We start from the raw sequence: 22,073 nt of genomic DNA on the forward strand, positions 1-22,073 counted from the left end.
AGTTCCCTGTCACTTGATGCTCTTTTTATTTGCAATGCTCTTCCTTTTCTAGATCTTCATAATAGATGCTTCCTTCTCACTCAGGTCATTATTATATTAACTCACAGAGGTCTTCTCTGAGACTCACAAAAATATACTTTCCCTCCCTACTCTCACCTTATCCTTCAGAAATTCCTTCCAGGAGCTTAAAAATCTAGTAGTGTTATAATCATTCATAGGTATTTATAATTTGTCTTCTCCACAGGAATATGAGCTTGCTGAGGGCAGGCTATATGTTTTGCCTTTGCACTGTTGTAGCCCAGTACTCAGAACCATCCCTCAGGTGTGGTATTGACTCAGATAAAATGTGATTAAGTGAAGTGCCATAATGAAAGCAGTAAATTGACTCATATGACATAATGTGAAGAATTCAATAAATTCAAACAAACTGAATCATCCTTAGCTAAGAAAATATTTTCTAGAGCACATGAGAAAAAAAGTCTGGCTCTCAAGTTTTTAACTGTTGCACAGATAGCCTCCTGTTTGAATCAAACACTGAGAAGTCCCCATTTGTATCTACAATGGCAAGAAGATCTTTGTGACATTGGAAATGGTGTCTGCTTCTTGAAAGTGCTTTTGAGGATCACATGTCAAAGCCATATGTCACACCCAAGTTTCTTAGTCTCACATAGAGTGATGGTGTCGACAATATGTGTGACTTGTTCTCTCTCACAAGAAAAAGCTAAGCAAGGTATCTAACCAAGTTACTGCACAATGATACTCATCCCCAAGGGGAAGATTAATATAAATATATGATGTACTGATCTCATTTACAAAATGAGCATCGATATGTTTATAACATTAAACAACTTGAGATGTGCTTTTTATATCAATCACATTTTTTAAATTTCTGAAAACAGTGTTTCAACAGATGTTTGATTTTAACTTTGTTATTTTTAGCAGATGAAACTTCTGCTTTATCATTTCACAGTAGGGTTAATATTTTGAAGATGAAATGCTGCAAAAAAGTGAGGGCAAACTAAAACCCTATTGTAATGTAATAAGTAGAGGTCCAAAAATCTCAAGCACCCAAACCATTCAGTAGCCTTACTGCCAGGTTAACAGAATGGGTCAGGGAATCTCAAAGCTCATTGGATGGGGCTCCCAGCCTAGATATAAATCCATCCACATTCTGTCGACAGTTGTTACTATTGGTGGCAGTTGTTCCCTCAGGAAGAACTGAAAGAAATGGTTTTCTGGTCTGAAGTGGCTGGGACTTTCAGGGAAATGGCAGCCATTTAAAGAATTCCCAATTAATTCATTCCTGGGGAAACTGGGCAGAAGAACACTGAGAAGATGGGTTCAACCCTGTACTTTCTTTCTGAAATGAAGTTACCTGTCTGGCCTTTGCCCTCATCCCTAGAAGGATAACATAACCTTAATTCCTCTTCCCCTACTTTGAGGACAGATCTGCCCTTAGCCCCACTGCAGGGCACCTTGTCTATGGCTTTACCTTTCTTTGTTGGCTAGAAAGTCATATGCAAATAAGTATGTTTTTGATGGCACTACATATTGTCTCTATATTTCAGACTGTTCTAACAGCTCATCCTAATCTGGTCACTAATTGTTCTGCTTCACCAAGCATTTACTGACAGAAATGGTCATACCACATTTGGAAAAGAAATCAAATCTGCATTATGGAGTCAGCATCATTGTATTTCTAGTTTCATGCATGGTGGATCCCTTATAGAGCAATATTTAATGCACTTCTAATTAAAAAGAGTGGGAGTTATCCAAAGCTTTCTCAATGTTGTCTTATCTCTTGTTTTTGTTTGTGCAGCTCACCATGTTAAAACGGGCACTTGCGAGGTGGTGGCACTCCACAGATGCTGTAATAAGAACAAAATAGAAGAGCGATCACAGACGGTCAAGTGTTCCTGCTTCCCCGGCCAGGTGGCAGGCACCACGCGAGCTGCTCCATCTTGTGTGGATGGTGCGACTTCTTCCATTGCTTTCTGTAGTTGTGTAGCTCGTGACTGGTTAGAACTGGAACCCCACTACAATGCTGTTGACTGTGGTCAATCCTGAGGGACCACACCGTAAATCATGTGGTTGTAGAGATTATTTGGTTGAGGGAGCATTCTGAAATCCTTCAGAAGGAAGTCTAAGACCTTACCCAGTTTTGTAACAAGGCATTATAATGAGGTTCCAACAAGTCCATGTCACTTTGATACCATGAAATACTTATTTGCTAGCAAACGGCTTGTGTATCTAAATTAATTGGGAAAGGAAAGATAAAAAGAGGGGATTAAAAAGTATGGTTGCCTAAACCTATGGATGGTTCTTAAGAATAAAAAAATAAGCACCATACAAATGAGCAAAGTTGTAGATTGAATTCACATGAAAAAATGATTTTTATGGAGGTCCACCAAAATATTTTTTTCTTTATTAGAGTGTTCACCTAATTATAATAGGACATAAATCTTTGTATGGGTCTATTTGGTATTATCATAAATAATAATTTCAGTACTCATATTAGCATGGTTCATTCCTTGTGATGAAGGTTACTGCCCACAGTAAAAAAAATTACATTAATTCTAATATCCTCCTAATTTTAGCCTCCCTGTGGGAAAGATTACACTGATTCTATAATACTGGCTCTGAACTTGTTATAGGTTCATTTTTAAAAATATATTTAGGTAAAACAGTACATGCATATGCCTACATAAGCTTCTTTCCACTGTATTAGTTTTCACGAAGCCTATATATGTTCACATGAAAAAATCCTTCAACAATGTGCCTATAATTAACAATACTATTTAAGAGGGTAGAGCTCATGTTAAGTGTTCTTACCACAATAAACTAAACTGTAACATAAAAATTCTTTTAGTCAGAAAATCTAGAAATATTCAGCCCCTTTAGACAAAGAGAGAAGCATGCCTCAAACCCAGTCTACCTAATGATGGGAAATATCAGTGTCCTTTTTTCCTCTTTGAACATGCGCCCAGAGAATTAACCAGCCCAAACAGAAAACACTGAATTGATTTTTCTATCTCTTGTAGCTTCAATAGTGGAACAGAAATGGTGGTGCCATATGCAACCATGTCTTGAGGGAGAGGAATGTAAAGTTCTTCCGGATCGGAAAGGATGGAGCTGTTCCTCTGGGAATAAAGTGAAAACAACGAGGGTAAGTGGACAGCCAACTTGGGAAAGCAAAATGTCTCTGAATTTATAGAGCATGGGCATGTGTAGTAACATTAGTTGTAGAGAGTAGTTTTTCATACTACATTTCCCGCCCCCACCCCCCATTTTCTTCCTAATTCATTTTCTCATAGCCTATTTTTATTTCACTCAAAATAACATCTTCTTTAGATTGCCCTAAACTGTCATGTTATTTGTTCCTTCATGAGATACTTATAGTAATGTGAAAACCCCTGAGGATGCATGTTAAATGCTGGGAAGGTAACCCCGATCCCTATCCTTCTAATGGACAGTAATTTGAATAATTCTGGAAAAAGAGAACTTATTTTATATATGACTCAATATAAACTCCCAACTAAGATTCTTTCATGTTTCTGAAAGTAATTATTTTGATCTCCCTGATTTCTGGGTCAATAAATAGTTTCCTAATGGTTAACTCTGTAATCATTGTAATGAGTTACTTTTAGTAGTTTCTAAATCTCAGGGTCGATATGAAAGGAACACTCTTCAGGCAATGATGTATTTCATTATGCAATGATTGACTTCTGGGACATGGTAGAGAAGTGAAAAATGGTTAGATTTATTCTTTGATTTCCTAATTAGGTCCATGGATATTCTAGACTGGCAGAATTTAAATTCTTTGTAGAATCAGCAAATGAATGTTCTGTCTTGTTTTGCTTATTGCTCTGAGGAGAAAGCAGACTATTGATTAGAATTGGAAAATTGGGGACAAGAACAGAATAATGATATAAGGTGATACTTTACAAAAACTAATATAAAACCAGAGACTGGTTAATTTATCATATTGCTTAATAATAGCAGTTTTTTAAAAAGCCTTCTCTGGACATAGCCAAAAGGATTATTTTTAAAATCCCTTCAGATATATAAATCAGTCTGTGAATAACATGTTTAGTACATTGGCCATTCAGACATACACAAAACTAAGTTTCCAATACCAGAAATAATAACTTTATATTTTGTCAAATTATTTATGACTGTATTTGTTGGCTAAATGGTGACACACTTTCCCAAAACCCACAGAGTGAGTGATCAGTTAATTAGAATAATTATATTATCCAGTCCGTTAACACACAATATACAGTATATTGATTTGTTAAAAACATCCTGGCAATAAAAAATTTCCTGATAAGTTATTTATAGCATGAAAATATTTCCTTCCTAACACTATTAATTCTTAGTCCAAAATAGCACTCATGGAAATTCACTGAAGATTTGAGATTCTGAAGCAAATTAAAAAAACTAGCACTCTACAACTAAACTGTTTTTTTATTACTTCAGTGGACATGAGGAAGCTAACATTTATAGGATACTTAAAACATATGCCATAAACCGAACAAGCACTTCATGTGAAGGAGCTCATTTAATCCTCTTAACAGCCCAGTGAGGAAGATAATATTATTATCTCTTTTTTACAGATGAGTAAACCAAAGTTTCGGAATCTTCAATGACTTCCCAAGGTCAGCCAGCTAATTAACAGGGAAGCCAGGGTTCAAACCAAGCAGTCTCATTCCAGAACTGAATCTTTTAACCTGTAGTTTAAACTAGATAATTTAACTTATTCTTAGGAAGCTTTTCTCACTATTACTTATCGTTCTATTCATATCAGGTAGACCTTTAAAATTATCTTTACCTTTCTGGATCATTGAAATGAAAAGGTCAAGACCATGGGATCAAAATTCTCGTGGTAAATAGTTTTACAAGTGGCTGCTTCACTCCCGGCTGGGCCCTACTCTCAGTGGTCCAAAGGTGAAATCCTGTGTCTGAAATTCTTCAAATTTAACTGGTTTTCATAACATAATTAAACAAGTTGGATGACAGGCTAACACCTTGTGAGTGAGGAAGGACCATAGCTAGATCCTCCATTTTGTTTTAGTTAAGGTGTGATGCCACATATAGTGGCTTGTACTTTCTACTTTATCTCTTTTGCCCTGAAGAAGAGCTGTTAAAGGAGGACCTCATTTTACATATTTGAGAGAGGAGTCATGCAATTCTAGGTGTTAATTCATCACTTTTAATATTCCTTCTAACTGACAGACTGTGATTCTCATTTAAAAATTAAAATTCATCATATATAAGACCAGTGATCTTGAAAGATGGAATTTCTTGAGTACAAAGTAAATTAGTATTTTTCAAAGTAAACTAGTATTTTTTTTTCTTCAAAAGAAAAAGATAGCTGGTGAAAATGCAGCTATGTAGACATTTCCAACTAAAGGGACATCATGGCATTCCAAAGGGCTAGGCAAAAATATGTGTAATTTTGAATGTTTTTTGGCTCACAAAATAATTTGGGTAAATTTCCCCGAGTCCTCAAAAACAAAGTTTCCAAGTTCATCAGGTTATTATTATTCTATCTCCACTGAGATAGTACTAAAAACCTAGGAGATACAAAATTTTGAAATACTTCTGACACAGTATTACTTTGCACACAGCGGAAGTGTTGGACAGAAGTTTCTGCTGTACATAAATAGCAGCAGTGTAATTGAGAAGGTTCTGATCATTATTTGAGTCACTGGCATTATTGTTCATGGGCCAGTCTTAGAAAAGTTAGCCATGGCTGTGGGGAGCCAAGCAAACACTGAAGCCCTGATTTGGCCGATCCTGGCCACAAATGGGGAAAGTCCAGAAGTTAAGCAGGAATAGGTTACAAAGTAACTGAAGAACTGCTTGCAGCCAAAAGCCAGTTGAGTTTCTTATGCAAGATATGTTGGTCATGTGGGATTATCACTGCAAGCAAAATGGCTCAAGAAATGATTAAAATTTGCAATAATGTACACCCCCCCCCTTTTAATTGCCCATATTCAATCTGGAGTACTCTAGTAAGCCTAATGTTGGAACAAAAGCAGTCAGCCAAAAACAGCAATGAGGCTTGCTTAGCCTCCACAGAGATACGGTGGTACCTTCCAGAACTGACTACATTATGGGCTGGGTGAATCTTCATTTAAGACTCATTTGAAATTTACCTATGATAAATGTGAATTCCACCCCCCTTCTGTCTTTGTACTAGATTCAGGAAGCTTATTGTTCTGACCCATTTTCTATTTGTCCCGACAAGAGAGAAAAGGCATAGAGAGCCCTTGTTGGAACATCAATATTTTGCATATATGTTCTTCAATACCCCAAACATATAATCTGGAGGGAAGTGAGGATGCAACATTTGTTTCCTGAATCCTGTTTCTCATCTTAAAAATGGAAAGTTAGGACTGCCTGTGACATCCATAACCATCTATTGTATTACTTTTAAGAACTCCTAAGCTCAAAAGAAAGGAAAAGGCATGAGAGCCTTTTGATTTCAAACTTACTTTCAAAGATAAATAATAAAGAACTTTTCAAAGAGTCATTAATAAAAGAAGAGTCTTTCCAGTGTGAAAGAGCACATAATTATACGCTAATTATATCATACAAAAGTAGCAGGGGGGAAAGGTGCTGTAGCGCTTGTAAGATTTGAGAAAAAAAAATCTTTGATAACATTGTTGGATCCTCAGAAAAAATAGACTGTGATTCACTTATTTTAATGTTTTGATATTCTTTCTTTGTGGAACATCTCCTAAAGGAAGTCACATTTTGCTTTTAGAATTCAGAGCCTGTGGCCATGGGTATCGGCTCCAAACTCCCAATGCCAATGGTCATGCAGCATCAAGTCTGATTCTTACCTAAAGAAGGATGGATTTCATAATATGCAAGATTTTATATTTTCATTAGAAATATTATCCTTATGAATCACAAATCCTAGGTCTATTTACTTTTCATATACTTAAGAAATTTTCTGGGTGATAGTTAACTAATTGGAATTCTTTTATCTTTAGTAATTTACTTAAAGTGCCTTAGGTAGATAAGAACTCAAGCGTTCTAATGTCTCTTCAAATATAAGTGGACTTTAAGTGCATAAAGTATGATTTTTTTTGTTGTATAATGCAGTGAAAATCAATAGGTGTTAAGAATTTCCCATGCATAAACATTCTATAATAATAATGCTCTTATTACAGTCAAAGCCATAAAAGCATATATGACGGTATTTACTTAGCTTTTATAGTATACTAGGCACTCTGTTAAGTGTACTGCAGGTATTATCTTAATTAATTTCCCCAACCACGGTAGGCACTAACAAGGGTACAAAGATATGTGGTGTGATCCCTACCAGCCAGAAGTGTGCTCTCCAGTGGGGGAATGAATAGTGTACAGTTGCATTATTCTTATATTGTTATCTACATGCATTCCATGGACAGTAAACACTGGAATCATGGATAAATATAAGAGGAACATTGTTATAATAATGGCAATAGTGTAAGCCTTTAGGTCAGCTCCCTCATCTGCAAAATAAATGAGGATATTGTTAGACTCAATTTCCAATTCCTCTAACAAGTATTTATTTTTTGGTTCCACGTGCCAAGGATATTTCTAACTTCCTTTCCAGCTAAATTTATATGACACTAATAACTGGCTAATCTCAGAAGATAGATAAGTTTTTAATCCTTTCCCTGTAAGGGAAGAAAGAAACTCTCAAGTCATCCTCTCCAGATGCTGCTGGATTTTATACTAAGAACAGTGACTGCTCTTTGTTGGGGACCTGAACACTGTCCAGGGGCACTATTACAGCCAGCCCCAAAACAAAAAAATATATATATATTGCAAGAGGAAAGGGTTCATTTCTTCACTTTAACATGGTGCAATTTGTGTGAATTCTTCAACCATAGTGCTCTCTTGCCTTGCAAATTTAATCACAGACTTAGGATAGTGTAGTTCTTTCCTGATCAGCTCTTTCATAACAGACACATTCACCATTCATTTGTCTTCATTTCACCTCTGGTCAGGCCCTAAATTGCATCCTGGTCCACAGCAGAGTGTGGTGACCTTTAGGGCTGTTGTTTTCCAGTTATTTTGAAGGTACATTTCTACAGTAAGAAATACATCTTACAGTGTGATCCAACATACACTCATACATCTCACACTAAAAGTTCTAATTTTTTGGATTTTGTTTTCTTCCTTTCTACCTATCTCAACCCCATAACTTGATTTTATGATCTGCCATGATGTTATGACATGCATTTTGAAAACCGGTACTTTGGGAAGTAGCAACTAGCCACTACTGATCTGCAGGGATACTGACTAAATAGTTTTCAAATCAATTCATGTTTTACACTTTAATTCTAAATATTTTCATTCAATGTTTTGAGGTTAAAAATGATATCATCTTATAAAATACAGATTTCATGGGAAAGAATGGATATACTGTGTATAATTTATTGTCTATTGTGTAAGGTGCTATTCTAGGCTCTGCACACAGTATGGGGAAAAAAATCCCAGATGGTAATCCCTGTCCTCATAAAGCCTATTTTCTAATAGGGTGTACTAGTTTTCTATTGCACCCTTAGCAAATTTCGTGACTTACCATAATGCTCATTTACTCTCCATTGGTAAGACTCTGGGCACAGCATGGCTCAGCTGTTTATTGGCTCTGGGTTTCACAAGGCTAAAATCATGGGGTGTGTTTCATCTTTTCACAGCAGGGCTGTGTTTCTGTCTGGAGGTTCTAGGGAAACTCTGCTTCTAAGCTCATTCTGGTTGTTGACAGATTTTGGTTCCTTGTACAAGCAGGAATGAGGTTTCTATTCTTCTAGTAGTTGTCATCAGGGAGCCTCCCTCACCTCAGCCAGAATGCCTGCTTTCCTCATTACCCTTATTCATTTTCAAACCAGCCACTGCATACAGAGTCTTTCTCACACCTTGAATCTCTCTGACCCCCATGTCTCTCTCTTCTGCTTCTGAGGGCCAGGTATAATTACATTGGCTCCACACAGATGACCCAGATGATCTTCCTATGTTAAGGTCAGCTGTTTAGCAACCTTAAGGACCTTACAAAGTTCCTTTGCAAAAGTATTTAGATTACTGTCCTGGAGTTACTGAAATACATACTAATCTTGGGAGTCCATCTTTAGAATTCTACCTATCACGCAGAGAGAGACAATAAATGAGTAGGTCAAGTAGATAGTATGGTAGATGGTGATAGGTGCTGTGGAAGAAAGGAAAACAGAAAATGGAGAGTGCAGAGAAGGAAGTTTGAATATTTCATTATGGTCTTGGAGGAGATGAGGGAATGGGGAACATGGCTATCTTGAGGACAGGCTTTCCAGGTAAGGGGAAGAAAGGGTACAAAGGACCTGCCCTGGGACATGCTGTGGGACTATCATATTCAAGGGACAGCAATGGTGCTTGTGTGGCTGGAGTGTAGTGAGCAAGGGCAGCTGGTTGAGTTTAGGATTAGAAGGGTAACAGAGGCCTATCATGACTGACTGAAATTTTTGTCCTGAGCATGCAGAATGACAAAGTTGCCAGTAGCGGAGATGGAGACAACTATGGGAAGAGCATGTTTTATGTATGTTTTGCATTAATACCCACTAAGTCTAAGTCCTTTAATTAATGGAAATAAATATAATAGAACATCTTGAACTTGATATGCATTAAGAATAGGCAAAAAGGTTTTACTATAGTAATAAATGCACACATTGAGTGACCTTGATATTACAAAAGATTTAAAATCTCAAATAGTAGGAACATTTGGAAAAGTATTTAAGGAAAAATATAATTAATACCAATTTTTTTTTAAAAGGAGATGTGGACAGAAATGGATTAATATACTAAAGGACTTTTTCCCTCACAATTAGATAATGAGTCCAAAGGTAGGTAGGAAAACAAGCTTGTGTCCACGGATCAGCACTAGTAACATTTAAACGTGGTGTTTTAAAGATTTAAGAGATGCTTACTTAATTAACCATAATTTAATAGTACCAGGAGTGTCTCTCTTGGTGTTTCTTTAGAGAGTTATTGGAAATTAATGCAAAGACTTAAAAATATGTATCATCAGGGCTATATTTCCAAAACCTGGCCTGTAGTTTTATAATTTAAATGAAAATGGGCAACATATGAGTGCTTTGAAGTTCCTTTAAGATTTAAATACATCTATAGCTGTTACTCTGAATATTGTGAGTATAATCTTATAATTAATTGTGAGTGTTCACACACGGTAATAGAATCAAGTTGAAACATGATGGAACGTCATTAGCAACTATGTGGTACATCCTTAGGCTCTTACTTATGTCCTGTGGATTAAGTGGTGAGGATCACATTCCTCTTATCTGAGGATTAAACTTCTGTGAGGGATATATTTTTAATACTGAAGAACTTGATGTTTGTTCAGAGGTAACTATCCCTGAGACAGGCAATCCTGTCATCTGTTTTTGGTTATCTGTAGTGCCTTAATAAATGAAGAAGAGTACCTCATAGGACTTGGAGAGGAGAATGGAATTTTCAAGGAATCGTAGTTGGTGGGGGTTTTATGCCTTCTCATTTTTCTATGGTAGGTAACAGCTCTATGAAAAACCATAGATAATCTTCACTGTGTACATCCCCCATACCTCTTTCTCTCCTCTGCCCTTCATACAATTTCCATGGAATCTAAACCTCTTAATCAATGCTTTCAGATCCAATTTTATTTTCTTGCTTTGGACAATAGGATGAAAATATAGCTGAGAAATAAAAGGTAAATTTTCCACAAGCTCAGAATTCCAAATGCTTTATGATTGGTGCCAAGATTGCATTAGAAAACAAAACTGGCCTAATTCCCATTCCTCTCTAGGATGAGCATAAATCCCAGATCCCTGCTGGGCAGTCCACCTATAAATAATGTGAGCTGTGTATAATACAAAGAGCAGAGTCAAGCTTCACTCTATCATGGTCAGACCTTATCTGGGGCACCCAGTAAAGTTCTGGATGCCAACTTTTAGTGGGCTAGGGAGAAAAAAGCTTATCTAAAAGAATTTGTGGATATTTACCTCGAAGAACAGAAGCACTAGGAGTAACATGTTTTAAATTATTTGAAGATCACATAAAAGAAGAGAATTAGACTTATTCTGTGTGACCACAAGGAATACAATTAAGGGCAAGGAATAACTCTAATGGTGTCAGCTTTAGATGATGTTGAATGGGCTGTCTTGGGAAAAAATAAATTCCACATTTCTGAAAGTCATAAGTTTGTGACTTAAAGTATGTGCAGAAATTGAGAGTAGGCTAGTTTACCACCACCACAACAAAAAACAGACTATGCAAAGGCAGATATAGAAGATCATGTCTTTCTTTGCTCATGGAATAGAAACCAGTTCATGTGTGTGAGGGGAATCATGGCAGGCTGAGTTTATATCATAATAGTTCTTTAAGAAACCATGCTAAATGATTGATGTTAATCTCTAAGAAATGATAAACCACTGAAGAACCTTAAGGAGAAGAGATGTGGTTTACAGTTTAGAAAATCTGTTTGTTGGCAACATGTCACTTGCAAAGAATTAAGAAACGTATGAGATGATGGACCTGAACTAAGATAGGAAAGTGACACACTGGGGGTGTCGTAGTCTAAATTTTAGTAAAAGGCAAACTTTAGAAAAACCCCTATGTTTGGCCTAACCTATTTGATGATATTAGCTGATAAGGACACAATGAGATGGAGATATCGAGTGGACAGTTTGAAATACAGCCTTAGAGATGAAGATAGAAGTTTGAGAACAGTTATCCCTTAAATGATGAGGAAATGATTCAGAAGGCTGTCTCAGAAGAAATGTGTTGAGAGACAAGAGGATCAAAGACATTTTAGCAGGTAATTCAAGGGAAGGTACCTCCTTAGGAATATGAAATGTGGACAGAGTGATTAGAAAATGAAGAGACCCAAGAGTCTGAGAAAATGCAAATTGAGAGAGTTCCAGGGAACCAGGGCTGTCAATTGATACAACAAACATATAGAACCTACCAGATAATGTAGACTTTAAATTTCTTTCTGAACATGAAAGAAATATTAGAAGTTAACAGTCCATTAGTTGAATATGATTTACTTTCGTAATCTTAAATTTAGCTTCCTCATTGGATGGTGCCATTGGCAACCCATTAAAAATACTGTAGAAAATGCATCTATTTAAAGAAGAATGCAGTATAAAAAACATTTTTAAAATAAATAAGAATATAGCAGAATTACAAGATTAAGATGGCAGAGGAGTAGGGGGCCTTAGTCTTGCCTCATCCCTCAAACACACCTAGATAAATATCAAATCATTTGAACACCCAAGAAATTTATCCAAGGACTGAGAGCAAAACTGCACAACTAGAGATTTAAATAAATGGCACATCGTGGAAGGTAGGAACTATGGAGAGTTAATTTGGAGGCAAAAAGAACTGAGAGTGCTGTGAAGGGAAGGAAGCCCTTATCACAGAGAGAGGGAAAGAAAGAGTGAAAGCACGTGTGGGATATTGCACAAGGAAAACTTTTCCCCAAAACTACTGACTGGAAAAAGGAGAGGGACTGAATACCACAAGTAATAAGTAGCAGAGCTGAAAGTCTGAAGTTTTAGAAGTCCACACCATCACCAAGATCATTCCTGGTGGGCTGGGCAGAGACCTGGAAGCCAGCAGTGTGGTCTGAGGATACCCTGCTCCCCTGGGGAAAAATAGTTCCCCTGCTTGGACTGCATTTGTGAGTGCTGATATGGCCTCTCTGGGGACAAAAAGAACTTGTTTATTTGTGTTTGGACCTCTTCTTAATATAGTCACTACTCTCAGGAGCCAAATACAACAGGATTTCTTAACACATACAAAAACCATGACCCACACAAAATGACAAGATGGAGGAATAAGTCATGGCCAAGGATTTAATCAATACAGATACAAACAAGATGTCTGAACCAGAATTTAAAACAATAATCATAAGGATACTAGCAGGGCTTAAGAAAAGCATAGAAGACATTAGAAAATTCCTTACTGCAGAGATAAAAGAACTAAAAACTAGTCAGGCCAAAATAAAAAAAATGCTATAACTGAGCTGCAAAAGCAAATGCATGCAATTACAATGAGGATGGACAGAGCAGAGGAATGAATGAGTGATATAGAAGATAAAATTATAGAAAATAATGAAGCTGAAAAAAGAGGGAAAGAAAGGTGTTAGATCACAAATGTAGACTTAGAGAATTTAGTGACTCTTTAAAGTATGATAACATTGGTATCATAGAAGAAGAGAAAGAAAAAGGAGATTTGAGCAAATTAAAGATGAAAACTTCTCTAATCTGGAGAAGAAAATAGATGTCGAAATCCAGGAAGCACAGAGAACTCCCATAAAATTCCACAAAAGCCAGCCATAACAAAGACATATCATAGTCAAACTCACAAATACACAAACAAGGAAAGAAACCTGAGAATAGAAAGGGAAAACAAGTCCTTAATCTACAAGGGAAGACAGAACAGGTTCACAGCACATCTGTCCACAGAAATGTGGCAGGTTTGAAGGGAGTGGCATGGTTCAACATTATGAATGGAAAGAACACACAGCTAAGAATATCCAGCAAGGCTGTCATTCAGAATAGGAGAGATAAAGAGTTTTCCAGACAAACAGAAACTGAAGGAGTTTGTGACCACTAAGCTAGCCCTGCAAGAAATGTTAAAGGAGACTCTTTGAGGGAGGAAATAAAAAACCAAAAGCAATAAAGACTAGAAAGAAACAGAGAACATCACCAGAAACATCAACTTTATAGGCAACACAGTGGCACTAAATTCTTATCTTTCAATAATTGCTATGAATATAAATGGACTAAATGCTCCAATCAAAAGACACGGCGTATCAGAATGGATACAAACAAACAAACCAAACCTATCTATATGCTGCTCACAAGGGACTCCTTTTAGAGCTAAAGACATCTGCAGATTGAAAGTGAAGGGATAGGGAGCCATTTATCATGTTAATGGATGGAGAGATAAAGCTGGAGTAGCCATACTTATATTAGAAAAACTAGATTTTAAAGTAAAGACTATAATACGAGATGAAGAAGGGCATTATATCATACTTATGGGGTCTACCCATCAAGAAAATCTAACAATTGTAAATATTTATGCCCCTAACTTGAAACATCCAAATAAACAAATCAATTAATAACAAATGTAAAAAAACTCATTGATAATAAAATAATAGTAGGGCACTTTAACACCCTACTCTTACAGCAATGGACAGATCATTTAAACAGAAAATCAACAAGGAAACAATTTGAATGACAATATGGACTGAATGGACTTAACAGATATATTCAGAAAATTTCATTCTAAAGCAGTGGAATACACATTCTTTTTGAGTTAACATGGAACATTCTTCAAGGTAGATCACATACTGGCTCACAAAACAGCCCTCAAAAACTACAGAAATATGCCATGCATGTTTTCAGAACACAATACTATGAAACTTGAAGTCAACACAAGAAAAAAATTAGAAAGATCACAAATACATGGAGATTAAAATATCCTAATAAAGAATGAATGGCTATTAGGAAATTAAAGAAGAAATAAAAAAATATATAGAAACAAATGAAAATGAAAAAACGACAGTCCAAAACCTTTAGGATGGAGAAAAGAGTTTTTAGAGGGAAATATATTGCAATACAGGCTTAGCTCAAGAAGCAAGAAAAGTCTCAGGTATGCAACCTAACCTTATACCTTAAGAAGCTAGAAAATAAATGGAAAATAAAGCCAAAGGCTAGCAGAAGAAGGGAAATAATAAAGATTAGAGGAGAAATAAATGATATAGAAACAAACAAAAAAACAGATCAATGAAACTAAAGCTGATTCTTTGAGAGAATAAAATTGATAACCCCCCAGCCATACTTACCAAAAAGAAAGGAGAAAGGACCCAAATTGATAAAATCACAAATGAAAGAGGAGAGATCACAACCAACAACACAGAAATAAATTATAAGAACATATTATGAAAAATTATATGCTAACAAACTGGAAAATCTAGAAGAAATGTACAAATTCCTAGAAATATACAAACTACTAAAACTGAAACAAGAAGAAATAGGTAATTTGAATAGACCCATAACCAGAAAAGAAACTGAATCAGTAATCAAAACTCTACCACCAAACTAAAGTTCAAGGCCAGATCGCTTCCCAGGGGGATTTTACCAGATTATAAAGAAGAGTTAATACCTATTCTTCTCAAACTGTTCCCAAAAATTGAAATGGAAGGAAAACTTCCAAACTCATTCTACAAGGGCAGCATTACCTTGATTCCAAAACCAAAGACCTCACTAAAAAGGACAATTACAGGTCAATACCCCTAATGAACATGGAAGCAAAAATTCTCAACAAGATACTAGCAAATAGAATCCAATAGTACAGTAAAAGAATTATTCACCAAAATCAAGTGGGATTTATTCTTGGGCTGTAGGGGTGGTTCAGTATTCACAAATCAATCAACATCATACACCACATTGATAAAAGAAAGGATAAGAACCATATGATCCTGTCAATAGATGCCAAAAAAGCATTTGACAAAATGAAACATCCATTCTTGATAAAAGCCCAAAACAAAGTAGGGATAGATGGAATATACCTCAACATCAGAAAAACCATTACTGGAAGACCCATAGCTATTATCACTCTCAATGGGTAAACAGCTTTTCCTCTACAGTCAGGAATTAGACAGGGATATCTACTCTCACCATTACTATTTAACATAGTACAGGAAGTCTTGGCCTCAACAATCAGACAACAAAAAGAAATAAAGGGCATCCAAATTGGCAAGGAAGAAGTCAAACTTTGATTATTTGCAGATGACATGCTACTCTTTGTAGAAAACCTGAAAGACTCCACCAAAACATTGCTAGAACTAATACATGAGTTCAGCAAAGTCACAGGGTATAAAATCAATGTACAGAAATCTGTACATTGTTGCATTTCTGTACACCAATAATGAAACAGAAGAATAAGAAATCAATGCCATTTACAGTTGTACCAAAAGCAATAAGAAAAGAGATACAATATCTTTACTATGAAAACTATAGAACACTTATGAAAGAAATTGAAGAGGACAGAAAGAAATGGGAAAAAATTCCATGCTCATGGATTGCAACAACCATTATTAAAATGTTGCTACTACCCAAAGCAATCTACACATTTAGTGCAATCCATATCAAAATATCACCAGTATTTTTCACAGAGCTAGAACAAACAATCCTAAAATTTGCATAAACCACAAATAACCCCGAATAGCCAAAGCAGTCCTGAAAAAGAAATGCAAAGCTGGGAGCATCACAATTCTGGGTTTCTAGCTATATTACAGTGTTGTAGTCATCAAGACAGTATAGTACTGGCACAAAAACAGACACATAGATCAATGGAACAGAATAGGAAAACCTAGAAATGGACATACCACTATATGGTCAACCAGTCTTCAACAAAGCAAGAAATAATATTTGATGGAAAAAGACAGTCTCTTCAACAAATAGTATTGGGAAAACTGGACAGCAACATGGAGGAAAATGAACCTGGACTGCTTTCTTATACTATACACAAAAATAAATTCAAAATGGATGAAAGAACTAACTGTGAGACAGGAAACCATCAAAATTCCAGAGGAGAACACAGGCAGCAACTTTTTTGACCTTGGCCATGGTAACTTCTTACTAGACAGTTATCTGGAGACAAGGGAAACAGAAGCAAAAATGAACTCTTAGGACTTTATCAAGATAAAAAACTTCTGCACAGAGAAGGAAACAATTAGCAAAACTAAAAGGCAGCCTACAGAATGAGAGAAGATATTTGCAAATGACATGTCTGATAAAGGTTTAGTATAAAAAAATCTATAAAGAACATACCAAACTCAACACCCCAAAACTGAATAACTTAGTTAAGAAATGGGCAGAAGACATGGATAAATACTTTTGGAAAGTTATCCAGATGACCAACAGACACATGAAAGGATGCTCAAAATCACTGATTATCAGGAAATACAAATCAAAACCACGCTGAGATGCCACTTCACACTTGTCAGAATGGCTAAAATTAACACAGGACACAACAGATGTTGGCGAGGATGTGGACAAAGTAGAACCCTCTTACACTGTTGGTAGGAATGCAAACTGGTGCAGCCACTGTGGAAAACAGTAAGAAGCTTCCTCAAAAAGTTATAAACAGAAGTAAAAGCAACTGTACTACTAGGTATTTACCCAAAGGATACAAAAATATAGGTTCAAAAGGGGTATATACACACCCCAATGTTTATAACGGCATCATCAGCAATAGCCAAACTATGGAAAGAGTCCAAGTCTCCATCAACTGATAAATGGATAAAGAAGATATGTGTGTGTGTCTACACACACACACACACAATAGAATATTACTCTGCCATAAAAAGAATGAAATCTTGCCATTTGTAATGATGTGGATGGAGCTAGAATGTATTATGCTAAGTGATATAAAAACAAATACCATATGATTTCATTCACATGTGGAATTTAGAAAACAAAATGGATGAACATATGGTAAGGGAGAAAAAAAGAGAGGGGGGATGCAAACCATAAGAGACTTAACAATAGAGAACAAACTGACAGTTGATGATGTGGGGGATGGGGCTAAGTCGGTGATAGGTATTAAGGAGGGTACTTGTTATGATGAGCATTGGGTGAGGCTCCACTAAAGTGATGAACCACTAAATTCTATGCCTGAAACCAGTTTTATACTATATGTTAACTAACTAGAATTTAAATAAAAATTTAGGAGAAAAAAAGAATATAGCAGAAATAACAAACTATTCAAGGGGAGATTGTCCATTCATTTGTTTATTCACTCTGTAAAGATAAACTGAATGTCTGATATGTGGCTGTGTGCTTGAAATTGTGGGAGGCTTTGAGGATGCAAATTTTAAAACATTATGGCCCTTTGCTATCTAAGAGTTCAGTCAGTTGGAGACTAAGCAAATCACTGTCATGTACCTAAGTGGTAGAACAGAGGGGTTTGTACTGGTGCCACAGGAGTATATTGGCAGTTTAATACTGCATTGTCCATAGCCCTCTTAAAACTCAAAGGTAACAATTTTTGATGCCACTGAAAGGCAATTTATTCAGTTTGTGGCCTTAATATATAGTGTCTAAGCACAATCAAAATATGGTATTCTATAATATCAAGATTGAACTGAATTGTTTTTCACCTTTATATCTGATAGTATACTATCATAAGAAAGTAAAACTTTTCAGATGAGACTTTTAAATCATCTTAAAGTTTCCTAACACTTACAAAATATGGAAGAGAGGAGAGGGAGAAAGAAGGATTTTATGTATGGGAGAGCATTAGTAATAACTAATTAAATAAAAAATACTTTAAAATTGTGGCCATGAAATAATACTGGAACCTCATAACAGTGTACACAATTATTAATGTTTTAAGTTTATAGAACACTTCAAAAACATGGGGCACCTGGGTGGCTCAGTAGGTTAAGCATTCAACTTTGGCTCAGGTCATGATCTTGGAGTTTGTGACTTTGAGCCCCGCTTCAAGCTCTGTGCTGAGAGCTCAGAGCCTGCAGCTTGGAGCTTGCTTCCAATTCTGTATCTTCCTCTCTGTCTGCCACTCCCTTGCTCATACTCTCTCTCTCAAAGTAAATAAACATTAAAAATTTTTTAAAAAGAACACTTTAAAAACAATATATTTTAAAGCAAAATCAGCCATTCAGTTGAAAAGATCTAAAACTCAAATTGCCAAATTAAAATAAAGAAATATGTGTTTTTATCATTTATATCAAGCCAGGAACTCTACTTCTTATAACGAGTTATAACTTCTTATAACTCTACTTCTGCTTACTCTTGACTACTTCACCTTTTATTGCTTATTCTCTTCTGGTGGCAAACGTATTTTACCTTTACCTTATATCTCCTAGTTTTCTTTTACAGGACTGGGAAGAGAATAGGAGTGTGAGAGAGAGACAGAATAGGTCATACCAGGTAGTGTAAATTCATTTTCAAAGGATGTTTGAAAATAATTGAATACAGTTTCTACTTTGCAACTTCAAAATAACCTCTTCTTGAAAGACCTGTTGGAATAATGGTGGGGAGAGTTGATTTGGTCAGATTGTTTCTAAGATTCAGATACTGAGATGGTTTTATGCTAGCTTGAAAGAAATAAAATTGAATATTCTCCTCAGAGATTTTGGCTGACAGAAAAATTTAAACAGGTATCATGATTAGAAATCTCAACCTCCAATTTCAGTTACAACATATGATCAATTTGTGAGATTACTGAAGACAAATGTATGGCAGACAGTCAGCCACTGTTTGAGATTAAATTTCACAAATGAAATAAACTTGTTAAGAGTACCCTTGCATATGTAATATAGATGTGAACTATCTGCCTCCACATTTTAACTTTGAGGATTTCTTATAGTAGTGCTAAGGGGATTCCTTATAAACAGGTTTAGAATAAGGGCTGTTAATGTTAACTTGTGATAAATGGACGTTTCACCTATGTAGTAGTTTAAGGAGACCCTATTCAGCAAAACTATATCACTTTGCTATGTGTTACCAAAGGTGTCAACATGAAAGGAAGGTGTTTCTATCAGTGAACTTAAAAAATCTAGGGTAGAATTTTTTTTGGTAATACTACTAACCTCTCACACTAAGGGTTCAGCCTTTCTGAAGTTACTGAGATTACAGAAAGATGAAGACATTTTCAGGATGGATCAGGTAATTTTTAATTCACTGTTTCCCCCAGAAGAGTCGTGCTGGTTGCTGTGCAGTGAGTCAAGGTACCACAAGCCTTTTAAACCTAATATGATCCTTACATTTTTCTTCACTGTGGTTCTCTCAGCCACATCCTCACACATGCACACCAACTGTGTGTCATGATGAATGCATACAGAGTATGCTGTGCTCTTCCAGAGTGTTACTAGGTGAATTTTGCTAACATGAGGATATGGTATTAATGATACCATTCACTGCTTATGCATAATTAGGTATATGTCACTCCTGTTGAGTCTTGCTGATGATTGCCCCTATCTTTTGCTTTGGAATAGAAATACTGTATTCTCCAGAGCATGTTCCTTCTTTCCTCCTCTTATCTAGTACAAAATGGGAGCTCTATAAACCAATCATGAAAATAGACTAATCCCTGTTCAAAATGCAGTTATCAACTACCTCTTAATAGGTTTTATAAGAGGAATGATCCCATTAGGAGAGTCTCTTTCAATGTCCAATAATGAGAAGTTCAACAAATATTACAGTTTTTGTTTATTCATCAGATAATCTTATTTATTCACAAGACGGTAAAGTATAGGAATTGTATTTTCAGAAAGTCAAAAGCAAGAATTCGTTTTGGTGACAGTTAATCTTGTATGTCAAATTGTCTGGGTCACAGTACTCTGATATTTGGTCAAACATTATTCTTGATGCTTCAGTGAAGGTGTTTTTAGACTGATTTACATTTAAATCTAAATTTTGAGTAAAACCAATTATCCTCCATAATGTGGGTGGGCCTTATCCATTCAAAATCTTGACTAGAACAAAAGGCTGACCACCTATATCCTGACTAATACACTTGGGTATTTTATTTGCAATAGTATTAAAAAATGGATAGAAGATATGAAATAGCAGTCACATTGATAATAATACCTGTTTTTGATGAGTTACAACTTTTGCGAGGTACTATGCTATATCATCTAGACAAAATATTTCTAGTAATTAGCACATTGCCATTATAAGTCTTCTTATTCCTTAGTACAGATGAGAAAAAGAGGCCCAGAGAAATTAGCTTTCTTAAAGTTACTATATATATAATTATATATATAGTTACATAAAATAACTATATAATTAACTTAAAATTACTATATAATTACATATATAAATATATAATATAGTTATATGAAGTTACTATATAATTAGTAAGTGACAAAGGTCACAAATCTGATTCCAAAATTTGTACTCTCTCCAATTAAATATTGTTTCACAAGAAGTATAAAAGCTCTAGATGTCATGTAACCATTATAATGTAAATATATTTTCTACAATATTTTCTCAGTTTTGACTAATATTGACATTACTATAACTTGATCTTCAAATGTTATGACTGCATAGTTGATATTCTTAGAAGAAATATTGTGAATGTTCAACACTGAGTGTGTGTGTAATCATCCATATACAATTACAAGGGCTAAAGAACTAGATCCACAAAAAAAGTTAAGACATTTCTATAGTTATAAGTCATATAAAATATTGGTAGTAGTTTTCACAGGTATAATGTGAAGAATTGGCAGCTTTCACGAGAGAAACACCACCATCCATCAAGATGCATGCATTATACACATCCATAGGGAAGAACTTTTGTACCAAGATGAAAACAAGGAAAAAAGTCTTAGTATCTGATGAAGCAAAGACCTCTTGAACTAGCTATGGGCATGCAGAATTATAACCAATGCACCAACATTCAAGTGAGAATCTTTGGAGACTAGGAATGCATTGTAAATCACCTACGTAACCTTTTCTCTAGGAGTTTCAATAGCCAACTGTTGTTTTTGCTTAATAGAAGGTCTATCAAAATTTATAATTGTAATTCAGTGACTTTGTTTTAGGCATCCATATAATAACCCCTTATGATCAGGTTTCTGATTTCTTTTTTTTTATTTATTAAACTTTTTAATGTTTATTTTTGAGAGGGAGGGAGACACAGAATGTGAAATAGGCTCCAGGCTGTGAATTGCCAGCACAGAGCCTGACAGGGGGTTTGTATTCACAAGCAGTGACATAATGACCTAAGCCTAAGTTGGACACTCAACCTACTGCACCAGTCAGGTACCCCTGACTTGATTTCTGATTTCTGTGAATTACAGAATTTTAGAGTGCTGTTTATAAACTCTGTTTCCTAATATTTTAGGTATTGTGCTTCCTTTTGATGTTGTGCTGATAAACAGATATTTTCTTCAGTAATTAAAATAATATTGAATACCTACTATATGTCAGGGTCTATATTAAACCCTGAGGATGTTATATATATATGACATAGTTTTTGTCCAGGAAATGTTCCAACACATGATC

General features: G+C 35.6%; 1 protein-coding gene across 2 annotated transcripts in view; it reads left to right on the forward strand.

Moving 5' to 3' along the window:
- Window positions 1–22,073, forward strand: part of TAFA2 (TAFA chemokine like family member 2) — a 153,560-nt gene that overhangs the window by 99,423 nt on the left and 32,064 nt on the right. For both annotated transcript variants that reach the window (XM_039224955.1, XM_039224954.1), the window contains exons 2-3: window positions 1,820–1,972; window positions 3,042–3,166. In XM_039224955.1, coding sequence (XP_039080886.1) covers window positions 1,820–1,972; window positions 3,042–3,166 — 278 coding nt within the window. The remainder of the gene's footprint in view (window positions 1–1,819; window positions 1,973–3,041; window positions 3,167–22,073) is intronic.

The sequence above is a fragment of the Hyaena hyaena genome, unplaced genomic scaffold, assembly GCF_003009895.1.
Source record: "Hyaena hyaena isolate Hyena2069 unplaced genomic scaffold, ASM300989v1 scaffold_1828, whole genome shotgun sequence".
Lineage (NCBI taxonomy): Eukaryota > Metazoa > Chordata > Mammalia > Carnivora > Hyaenidae > Hyaena > Hyaena hyaena.